This window comes from Danio rerio, chromosome 4 (genome assembly GCF_052040795.2).
Source record: "Danio rerio strain M-AB ecotype USA chromosome 4, GRCz13ab, whole genome shotgun sequence".
NCBI classification, from domain to species: domain Eukaryota; kingdom Metazoa; phylum Chordata; class Actinopteri; order Cypriniformes; family Danionidae; genus Danio; species Danio rerio.
The window spans coordinates 69,812,252-69,824,573 of record NC_141024.2 but is presented as its reverse complement, the minus strand read 5'-3'; the positions used below and the strand labels follow the sequence as shown (position 1 = coordinate 69,824,573).

The 12,322-nt window shown below is 41.2% G+C and overlaps 1 protein-coding gene and 2 long non-coding RNA genes across 3 annotated transcripts in view; 1 reads left to right on the top strand and 2 right to left on the bottom strand.

Moving 5' to 3' along the window:
• LOC148682386 (uncharacterized) overlaps positions 1-4,725 on the top strand; it is a 104,326-nt gene extending 99,601 nt beyond the window's left edge. The window contains exon 9 of the mRNA XM_088650223.1: positions 1,296-4,725. Coding sequence (XP_088506349.1) covers positions 1,296-1,968 — 673 coding nt within the window. The 3' untranslated portion in view covers positions 1,969-4,725. The remainder of the gene's footprint in view (positions 1-1,295) is intronic.
• The window catches only part of LOC147845268 (uncharacterized), a 143,731-nt gene that overhangs the window by 38,193 nt on the left and 93,216 nt on the right, over positions 1-12,322 (bottom strand). The gene's annotated exons all lie outside the window — the stretch shown is intronic.
• On the bottom strand, positions 2,309-5,308 carry LOC148682385 (uncharacterized). The gene is made up of 2 exons (XR_015942954.1): positions 3,673-5,308; positions 2,309-3,485 (listed from the first exon to the last, which is right to left on the bottom strand). It is a non-coding gene; the product is annotated as an uncharacterized LOC148682385 (long non-coding RNA).

Genomic DNA, 12,322 nt, shown 5'->3' with positions numbered 1-12,322 from the left:
GTTGTGGTGCTAACATGTTTACACTCGGTTCAATAGTTAACTTAGTTCAATACAAACAAACTGAATAAACAAAGAGCACTGGTTGCTCACTTACCAAATCTGTAGAGACAGGACAATCACCAGCAACTAGAGGCGCGTCTTTATTAAGAGGAGACTACAAGCGAATCCGGATCTCAGCGTTTATAGATGAGAACAGCTCTCAGGTAAACAATAATCCTCCTTAGACACGCAAGTTATTGTTGTCGCGTACACTGTTAATCCACGCGTGACTCCAGCTGAGCAGAGAGAAAATGAAAACAAAACGTAACGGCAGCAAACTATAAAAGCAACACTTCACGCTTGTTTTGCCAACACAACGTGGTGTGAGTGTCGTGTAAACACTGTGACAGTAATGAATATTAATGAAGTTGCACAATAGAGCGCGCTGATTGGTTTGAACCAAGCTTTACTCATGCATTAATGCATCACACTGTAAGACGTAATAAGACTCACTCTGGCACAGACGCCCAGTCTGCACGCTGGAATACACGATATTATGTCATGACCGTGACGCAGCTTCAAAAATTCGTTTCAAACCCGAAGTACGAATTAGCTTGAAATAACGCAAAAACAACCAATTTACACTTTTTAGTGAAATATAGGTGTCCTAATAGTGTTTTTAGCAGTGTGGGACACATATACGACTGTCAACAGCTCAAAAAATGTGTTTTGGTGTTTCGTGACCCTTTAAGATCTGAGTTTGACACCCCTGGTATAGCAATACCATAAGTTTATTCTGGTTACCAAGTCACAGTTGTTAAGCTCAGTTTCTGGAGGGCCGCAGCTCTGCACAGTTTAGTTCCAACCCTAATTAAACACAGTTGGTTAAACTAATCGAGTCCTTCAGGGTTGTTTGAAACTTAAAGCTAAGTGTGTTGAAGCAGGGTTGGAACTAAACTCTGCAGGGCAGTGGTCCTCCAGAAGGTTTGACACCCCTTGTTTAAGTAAAAACAACATGTTTATTTTTTCTGTGGTTAAATGTTGTACATTAGTCCTTGATCTAGCATCCTTTTGGTGTTTTATGGCTGAAAACTTTGATGCTGGTTTTCATGTTAGTTGTTTGTGACTAGTGTTCTTTTGTCTTTAGACGTGTTGGTGCTAAAACAAGAGCAAGAGCTGAAGGAAATAGAAGAGAAAGACCAGTCATTACATACGGAAGATAAATACACCCCAAATGAAGAGACTTCATTACTTAACAATCCTAAGGAAACCAAACTTAAACATTATCATTGTCAACACTGTGGGAAGATTTACAGGAAAAAAACAAGCTTTACCATCCACATGAGAGTTCACACCGGAGAGAGACCTTTTACCTGCCAACAGTGTGGAAAAGCTTTCAGACAAAAGTCAAACCTCGCTGGTCACATCAGACTTCACACCGGAGAGAAACCTTACAAATGCCAACACTGTGGAAAGGGTTTTCCTCAAAAACATGATCTTAACAATCACACGAGAATTCACACCGGAGAGAAACCTTTCACATGCCAACAATGCGGAATGAGTTTCCGTATAAAACAGAAATTATGTTGTCACATGAGAGTTCACACCGGAGAGAAACCGTACACCTGCCGTCAGTGCGGGAAGAGCTTCGCTCGAAATTCAACGCTTAGTCACCACACGAGAGTGCACACCGGAGAGAAGCCTTTCACCTGCGAACAGTGCGGAAAGAGTTTTTCCTATAAACATAGGCTTAAAATCCACATGAGAGTTCACACCGGAGAGAGGCCTTACAAATGCTCAGTGTGTGACAAGAGTTTCATTCAGAAACTGAATCTTGACATTCACACGAGAGTTCACACTGGAGAGAAACCGTTCATATGCTCGCAATGTGGACACTCTTTCACTCAAAAAGGAAGTCTTGATTTCCACATTAAAAGTATTCACGGCGCCGGTCGGAAACAAAAAACCAAAGTCCAACGCAAGACCTAAGTGGTTTCGGCTTATCCCAGGGGTGTCCAAACTTGGTCCTGGAGGGCCGGTGTCCTGCATAGTTTAGCTCCAACTTCCTTCAACGCACCTCTCTGGAAGTGTCTAGTATTCCTAGAAAGAGACTGATTACCTGTGTTGGAACTCACTGGCATATTGCAGAGCTAAAAACCTGTCCGAATCGGAAATCTCAGCCATTTAGAATTGGCTCAAGGGCTTATACCAGGGGTCACCAATTTCGGTCCTGAAAGAGCTCCAACAGGTCTTCTAGTATATCTAGTTAGAGCTTAATAAGCTGGTTCATGTCTGTTTTTTTATTTAATTTTTTTGATAAGTATATTTATTGACAATATACATAACATTGTGTAGAATGTGGAATTACAAGGAATATCAGGACTTTTTTTTTTTAACAATTAGCAAAGACAAATAATAATGACAAAAAATAAATAAATAAATTTAAAAAATAAAAAATACAAGTACACCCCCCCATCCATACAAGGTATAATTGTCACAAATGTTGTCACTCATTGTGATGTTACGTAAGAAAGTTGCAATGGTTGATGATAATAATAAATAAAAACAGTAATGTCCAGAATGATGCACAAATAAGTTACATTTACATACATTATAAAACATTAAATTAGAAACAATAAGAGACAGTAAAAACAACAACAAGAAACACTAGCAAACCTAACAACTAGGGATGTAACGGTATCAGAATTTCACGGTACGGTAATACCTCGGTATTAATGTCACGGTACGGTATTTATTGAATAATTTACAGGAAAAAACAAAACTTATGAAAATACTCCAAAAAAGTGCCAAAAGTGTCAATGACATACAAATTAGCCATCTATCTGTAAGCTTTGAAACAGGAACTTCAATTTTAATAACAAAAAATATTAAACCATGTAAAAAAAATAAAGTTTCAATTTAGTATTGTTGAAAACTCATCACATTCAACATTTAATCACTCACTCACTTAGATAGAGATGGGTTTAAAGGAAAATTATCATATAAATATGATCTGGTAAAAGCTGGTATCTCTGGGTATTTACAATGTCCCCTGCAACAGAAAAAACCCCTCTCATTTGGGACTGAGGTTTCTGGGACAAGAGAGATATGACTTGGCCCAGGTTGACAGCAGTGGGTAACGTTGTGCATTGTCTTTCCCCCACTTGAGAAGACAAACCATGAGTAAGATAGAGATCTCACGTCTGCATCAATCTGAACAGTGTGCTGTGTTTCTGCAGTCCCCATGACTGATTATTAGTCGTATTCCCCAACTTGCAGGCACGTGCACACACAGTGCTCAACCTGTACAGTGCACATGCCCTTTTTAGTCTTGGATAGAAAGTTCCCTTCCAAAATGATCAAAAGTGCCCCCGCGACGCGACAGACCCTCCGTCCCGCTTCACAGTATGCGCGCGACAACACAGCTGATCAGAACGCGCGCGACAACACAGCTGATAAGAACTCGCGCGACAACACAGCTGATAAGAACTCGCGCGACAACACAGCTGATCAGAACACGCGCAACAACACCGCTATTTAGTACGCGCGCGACAACACAGCTGATAAGAACTCGCGCGACAACACAGCTGATCAGAACACGCGCAACAACACCGCTATTTAGTACGCGCGCGACAACACAGCTGATAAGAACTCGCGCGACAACACAGCTGATCAGAACACGCGCAACAACACCACTATTCAGTACGCGCGCGGCGACAACACCCGCTTTAGGGTTTTCCAGCTCTTTTTCATCCCCGCTTCTAGCAGCACACTCCATTTCCGCATTACTGGATCTGTAGCGACAACAGACCGCAATGGATTATGGCCAAGCATGGGCTGATGGGAATTGTAGTTTTCGCTACCTCCCGTTCGCTTCATTCGCCTGAGCAAATTTTCTCAGAAGACCTATTGTTTTACCGAGTCATGCGACTACGGTAATATCGAAAAAAATTTATATTGCGGTATGACGGTATTTACAATACCGTTACATCCCTACTAACAACCGTTATGTGAAATAATGTTATTAAAGTCTAACAGAGGTAATGTGTCCAGAAATGGTCCCCAAATATAATCAAAGTCAGTAGGCTTTTGTTGACAGAATACAATATTTTCTCAGGAGTACTATAAGATACGAGCTCATTGATCCAGTGTTTTTTCTCAAGGGGGTTCTCAGATTTCCTTTTTTAAAGTATGCAATTTTTAGCTGCAGTGATTGCAAGCAAAATAAAATAGCTGCTGTGGTAGGTCAACGGAAGTGAACTGATATCACCTAATATAGAAATTTTAGGATCTTGGTTCAGGTCTGTTTGATTAGGGCTGGAGCTAAACTCTCCAGGACAGAGTTTAGACACCCCTGCTGCAGGTGCTCCCGTTTCTCCCACAGTCCAAACACCTGCGCTATAGGTGAATTGGGTAAATACAATTGGTCGTAGTGTACTACTGTGTGTGAATGCAAGAGTGTATGGGTGTTTTCCAGTACTCGGTTGCAGCTGGAAGGGCATCTGCTGCATAAAACATGTCGGAATAGTTGACGGTTCATTCCGCTGTGGTGAAAAATTCTGATATGGAAACTCCTACAAATGCAGAGTCAATAAGGGCAGGTGTAAATAAAAATGGCTACGCATTTTAGCGCTACTTGTGCACTGGAAATGTTAAGTCAATTCTTACAGTGTTTTTACAACTATTAAATTAGTTAATCTGTCCCCGAGTGTTTAACATAGTTAATAAAGCTGTGTTTGTATCACACACTGTGGTTGTGTTTATAACTGGCGTCTCTAATAATCATGCCCAGATTACTGTACTGTTGTACTGTAAGAAGGTTGTTAAACTGATAATTGATCAACTGATTCCTGCATCTACACACTGAATGTTATTTAAAAGAGGAGTTTAGGTAAACATACTATCATATATTCTGAAAATATAATAGGCAACAATTAATTAACCACATTATTTAATAGTGCAAACACTGTGGTATACTTATAATGACTTAAATCAATAAATATTACCACTAAAATTAACGAGTTCAAGAAAAGACCATGCGTTTGTTATCAATTTGTATCCGTAATGCCTTTTGCACGAAGTAAAATCTGATTCGTAATACTGTAAACCATTAGTTGAAGAAACATTTCAGCAAACATTGTTGAGAAATATTAATCTTTAACAATAAATAATTTAATAATATATTTATTTATTTCTCCAAATTTAAGTTTTGATTAATCTGAAAATATGTAATTGGATTTGTATAAATTATTTCAATTTCGCCAATATTTATTCATTGTCTTCTTGTTTGCCTGTGTGGAATTCTATCCGAATTAAAATGATGATGGAGACTTTTATTTTGGTGTGGTAGTATGACGTCACAAGGCTGCGCCGCTCTCATGTGTTTGGGATTCAACAGCAGGTTTGTTTTGCAAGCTTTCAAAGTGTATACATCGATAAAAACTACGTAAAGTTAATGATAACGTTTATATGTTTTGCTAAAATAGTAATTTGTCATCGACTGTTGCATTGCGAAACATTAAATGACATCCGAGACTAACTGAAGCTGAACTGACAACAACAACACTAAAGTTACTGGTATTTATAAACAGCAGCTGATTGAACAAATCTCTGAAATTAACTTTAGTTTTTAACGCTGTTTATTAAAGCAAATGAGTCATGACAAAAACATTATTTATTTATTAATACACCTTCATCTTACACTTTTTTGCCTAAAGTCTGTTAATAATATTCAACAAGTGAAGTGTAGTTCATGCGGTTGTTCTCCTGACAACATCACATATTAAAAGTACATTATTTAAAAAAAAATCAGATTAAATATAACAATTAGTGACATGTTTGTTCCGCAACATTATAGGTGTGTTAAATATTATTGTAGTACAGAATACACTCAGGATTTAATCTGCATAAGCAGATTTTTTTGCTGTAGATATTGCACAGCGTTATTAATTTTATTTATTCTTTTAACTTATATTGAATGACATTATTTTACTGTCTTTAACTGAGACTGATTGTCTTACCTGAGCTCTTCTTGTCGATTATTCTCCTCCTTAACGCATAGAAAAACTCCTGTTGAAGCGACTGATCTGAACACGGCTATAAAGATGGCATTTATTAAAGAGGAGAGTGAAGATGTGAAGATTGAAGAAACATTCACAGTCAAACATGAAGATCCAGAGGAACAATCAGGTTGGTTTTCTTCTACAGCAGGGGTTGCCAACCCTGTTCCTGGAGAGCCACCTTCCTGCAGATTTCAGTTGCTACCCATATCAAACACACCTGAACCAATTAATAAACTAATTTCACGTGGCCGCCATTTTCAAAAGCGAAATCGAGGCTGCGGTGGGAAGAAACTCGGAAGTATCATTGGGAGTTACATGGGAATGTTTTGTAACTGGCTATATATCTTATCAGCGAAGATAAAGCGACACAAATTTATAATTTCTCCGCCTTCCGGGTGACCCGAAGGTCCGTTCTGAATGAATGGTGAATGTAAAAAGGGATATCAGAGCTCATTTTCAGCTAAGTTAAGGGAAATGGCACCAGTTAGCTAACGTTTTCTTTCCCAAAACCACGTTTTAGATGCCATTAATCAAACTCAAGTTAATAAACTGATTCTTTCACTATATTAGACTCGTCACGATACTGAATTAAAAGAAAGACCGGCACTTTCGCGCTAACATTTAAGGCACTGTTGATGGCTTTCCTAAAACAGCGCTGATTTGCCATTGTGTTCACGTGTTCAACAGAAATGATTGTGATTGGCCGAGAAGGTCGTCAGTTCACCCACCGATGTATACTGAGCACAAACACAGACGAGCCGAGCGATCTGCTTGATGACTCGACTGATCTTGACGGCTGCTTCGCGCTCCAGTCCGTGTGTCTGTGCTTGCACTGAGTGAAGAGCGGTAAACTGAGCGCAAACCAAACACAGATACCGTGAAGCCGTGAAACATCAGTCGAGTCATCCGCGCTCAGCAGCGCTTCCATGTTAGCGGGAAAAAGCCAGGTTTAAAACTTCAGTACCGGGACAACACTATCACAGACAACACGAGGATGTGCTGCAGAGGACTGCAGTGTTTTAGCGCTCACCGGGTTACATAGGCTGAAGCAGGAAAGCGTCCTCATGGTGTTTAACTGGTGCCATGAGCTGAAGCTTAGGACACTTAAGCGCATCACTGAGATTGTGATCTTGTTTGATGCTAAATTGCTTTTAATTGTTTAAAATAAACTTACTGAATAATATTAAAGTGATGGTTACACCATTTCTGCATTTTGAAATCTCAGCAACAGCTGGAGGTTTGTAGTACACGGCATGTTACTGCAATGTTTACAGTGCTGGTCCTATACTTCCGGGTTTCCTCCCACCGCAGCCTCGCTTTGGTTCTGTAAAATGGCGGCCGCGTGAAATAAACGTATTAGGACCTGAACACCACGTGATAATTACAGGCAGGTATGTTTGATATGGGTTGCAACTGAAATCTGCAGGAAGGTGGCTCTCCAGGAAGAGAGTTGGCCACCCTTGTTCTACCGTTTGAGGACTTCTATCATAAGAAATCCCTTTTGAATAATAAGTATTTACACATTTGGCTCTGTAAGGAGCACAGCAGGATTACAACAATCTGACTGTATTTAATCAGAATCAGAAAGAGCTTTATTGCCAGGTGTGTTCACACATTTGAGGAATTTGTTTACGTGACAGAGCTTCTACAGTGCAACAGAATTACAGAGACAGGACAAAAAAAAACCCATAATAAATATATTTTAAAAACAAGTAAGTAGTGAATGCAAATATACACATTGACAAGTGTATGTACAGGTGTATTACTATATACAATTGTCACACAACCAGCGATCGCTTTCCAGAGATCGCTGGTTCTCACACGAACTCTCAGGACTACATTTCCGCATTCCCCAGGACTACACATTCATACATGCACTGCTCCCAGACACGCACGCCTGCTCATTCATCTATCCTGATTGCAATCACCAGCTGAACCTTGTCACAGACTGATATCACTCCATTCATAAGCCACTCTTTCACGCTTCCAGTTTGCCGAGTTGTGTTTGCATCATTACAACGCGTTTCCCTGTCTTGTTTTCTCCGTGTTAGACCTTAGCCTTGTCACCCTTGTTCTCTAGTTTAGCCGCCTGACTTTCGACCTTTTGCCTGTTTATCGTTGCCGGCAGCTAGCTCTCTGCAACTCTCACATGGCCGCCCACTGAAGCTAAGCAGGGCTGCGCCCGGTCAGTACCTGGATGGGAGACCACATGGGAAAGCTAGGTTGCTGCCGGAAGTGGTGTTAGTGAGGCCAGCAGGGGGCGCCCAACCTGCGGTCTGTGTGGGTCCTAATGCCCCAGTATAGTGACGGGGACGCTAAACTGCTCAGTGAGCGCCGTCTTTCGGATGAGACGTTAAACCGAGGTCCCGACTCTCTGTGGTCGTTAAAAATCCCAGGATGTCCTTCGAAAAGAGTAGGGGTTTAACCCCGGCATCCAGGCCAAATCTGCCCACTGGCCTTTGTCCATCATGGCCTCCTAACCATCCCCATATTCCAATTGGCTTCATCGCTGTCTCCTCTCCACCAATCAGCTGGTGTGTGGTGTGCGGTCTGGCGCAAAATGGCTGCCGTCTTGTCATCCAGGTGGATGCTGCACACTGGTGGTGGATGAGGAGATCCCCCCATTGTGTGTAAAGCGCTTTGAGTGCCCAGAAAAGCGCTATATAAATGTAAGGAATTATTATTATTATCGTTCATGATTCTGGACTGTCTATAGATACCCGTTTGCACCTGATGACCACTGCTTGCCTGACATTGAATAAACCTGCATATTGGATCTTACCTTCTGTTGTGAGTGTCACTCCCCCCAGTCGTTACAACAATGTTAACTGTGTTGCTGTTATGTGCAAATTGGCATGTAAAGTGTGTTGTAAAATAAGTGTACATGTGTATAAAAGTGTGTGGCAAGTAGTGATGTTGGTTCCACGATTAGTATTATCAAGTTGTAGGGATAGTTTACAGTTCGACCCAAAGAATGACCAGTCTGGTAGATGAAGAAGAGCCGGAGTCAGAGATTTAAATAAATAAATCAAGTTTACTGAAGATAGTTTGCAGTTACATCAACAGAAGCCAGCTTCAACACTCGCAATGAGTTCCTAGACCGCTCTGCTTACAATCACTAATCAATAACAATTATACTCTCACATAACGTCATTAACTGCGTCACACATACAGGTGTTCTAACCTGATTGGTTAAAACACAGATAGACTAGGAAAATTTCCACGTGGGGTTTGTGCGTATATTCTGAACAATATCTTAAGCATAAACGTCAGACATCCCTTAGACTGATTAGAGCTGACTCCAGACCTGTGAAACGGATCTACAATCAAATAGAACACACACACTTAAAGTATAATCTGTTTCTTATCCAAGGCTGAGTGTATTCTCAGCCGTCTTTATCAAAACTGGTTAAAAACCGGTAGAATCTACATTCAGGCAGTTGTAATATCCTTACTACACAAAGTCTATCTTGAATAAAAAATGGAATCACTTTTAAAATAATTAACCGTAAAAACAGTAAAATCACTTTTAGACATTTTAGATAGTATTAACTCGTAGAAATAACAATAGAAACAGTTGCTTCCAGTCCTCAGCCCTCAGTTCCACTCAAGGTCTCTGTGACCTCTGACCTAGTATCATGAGCTCAAGAAGTTTGTTATTTCAGATATAGACACGCTGCGAGCGCAAGCAAGAAAGCGAAACCGCTCTCGCTTCATACTGGGTCGTAAAAAACTACGAGGCACAGGGTAGATTCTGCTCTACTCCATGGCTTTGAGGCTGTTTATTAAGATGACGACTAGGTTTGTTTGAGCCTGGATCGACCATGGCTCGTTATTATATGTATATATAATTCCGCTGTAATCTCGCTGTAATTTTTCATTCTGGCTTGTTGTGTAAGCGAATGACGTATCTCTGTAAACCAATAGCGTTCAGCTGACCTAGTTTGCTGGCTCCTGAAAATAGGTATAAAGAGACAGGCAAATGCACTGAACATTCTTATATTAAGCAATGTGTTAACTTATTCATTAATTAAAATCAATTCAAAGTTAAATACTGAGAAACAGGATGTTGAAAAGGATAAACGTTGGTCCATGAGGAGACCGATTGGAAAGCAGAAATCCGAATCCTTTAAAGTGTTCATGAGATGGATTGCCTGAGGGAGGAAACTGTTTCTGTGTCGGGTTGTTCTGGTGCGCAGTGCTCTGTAGCGTCGACCAGAATGTAAAAGTTCAAAGAGGCAGTGTGCTGGGTGTGAGGGGTCCAGAGTGGTTTTGGCAGCTCTTCTGCTCGCTCTGGATAAGTACAGTTCTTGGATAGTAGGGAGGGTTGTACCAGAGATTCACTCAGCAGTCCGAACTATTCGACGTAGTCTTCGGAGATTGGATTTGGTAGCTGAGCTAAACCAGACAGTTATTGACGTGCAGATGACTGATTCAATGATGGAAATGTTGAACTGTTTCAGCAGCTCCTTTGGGAGGTTGAACTTCCTCAGTTGACGAAGGAAGTACAGCCTTTGTTGAGCTTTTTTGACAATGGAGTCAATGTGAGTGTCCCACTTCAGGTCCTGAGAGATGTGCTGCCCAGGAACCTGGATGACTCCACTGCTGCCACAATGCTGTCCATGATGCTCAGGGGGGTTTTCCTGCAGTCCACTATCATCTCCACTGTTTTGAGCGTGTTGAGCTCCAGGTTGTTGTAACTGCACCAGACAGCCAACTCCTCAACTTCATGTCTGTAAGCAGACTCGTCACCACCCTGAATGAGTCAGATAAGTGTGGTGTCGTGTACAAACTTCAGGATCTTAACTGAGGAGTCCTTTGTAGTTCAGTTGTAACGGAGGCCAGCTAGTAAGTTCTGTGCAGGTAAACCTCACTCCTCTGAACCGTAAAGGTGCTCAAGCAACAGACGCTAGAGCCCATGGTCTTTAGCCTCCTTGTTAGAGCAACCGACTCCCATGAGGAAGGTCGCCGGTTCGAAACCAGCTCGGAGCGGGTTGGGTGGTGTAGGACCGGTGTACAGGGAGAAGAGCAGTGGGGGGAGGACACACCCCTGAGGGGCACTAGTGCTGATTGTGTGGGTACTGGATAAGAATTTTCCCAGCTTCACCAGCTGCTGCCTATCCATTAGGACGCTGTTGATTCACTGACAAACAGAGGTGGACACAGAGAGTTAATTTGGCCAGAAGTAGTTTTGGGATGAGAGTGTTAAAAGCCGAGATGAAGAAAAAAAATAAAAAAGACACTGACGTATGCAAAAGAAATTATTTCTTGATTCTGTACTGTTGGTCTGAAACTGCAGCAACTGATTCTATATTGAGAATGAGATTTGAGACACTCATCTGGAAATTAGGTTACTTTGAGTCAGAGGGGGTGTCAGGCATGTTAAATAGTAAGTAATTTGTGGGCAAGTTCTTACTGGAGATGCGAACCATTCCACACTATGCAGTTCAGTTTGGTGAACTGGTTCAACCGATTCATTTAGAAGATCGGTTTGTGAATTGCCCACCACTTATGCAAACATTATTGATGAGCTAGGCAAAAACAAAGTTGATAAGCCAAGTTCTTCTGTCAAAAATAGTTCCTACACGCCAACAGCTTTTTGTATCATAGCTGAAGCCCGACCAACCGCCCACAACATAGGTCTTGCCATAGCAGCATCATGGGGAAAGCCATGCAACACACCTGAACACCTACACTATGAAAACAAACACCAGGAGATGAAACTAGCGGACAAAAGAACAAAATTGGCTAGTTTTTTTCTCATTATTAAAGATAGCATATGCTAACATTGTTTTAATTTATGTTTAGCCAACAGAAATCTGTTAAAAAATCTGTTAAATCTCCAATGATAACCTTGGATAAAAATCAGTTAAAATCTCAAAGTTAAAATCTAAGACTAGACGGGACATTTGACAGCTAAAGATAAAGTGTTGTCCACATTAGCCGTTATTTTCAGCCTGAAGATGGCAAACGAGAAGTCATTGCAGGTGTTCGACCAGCAGAGCAGATCAGTATTTGTATCTCCTTGCGCAGATACCTTATGAGAGGTGTGGCCGCTCAGAGAGTCCCTTATGACTCGTTTCCACTGACTGGTACCATAAGGTCAACTTTATCAGGCTTGCGTTTCCACTACCAAGGGTACCCTTTTGGTGGGCGTGGTGTATGACAGAAAGTTTCAGTCACATCATTCTCGCTCGAGGAAATGTCTACAATAAAGTTGGTCGCTCACAGATCACATGAAAAGCAGTTCTCACAAAACAGAGGCTTTACACACATAAATA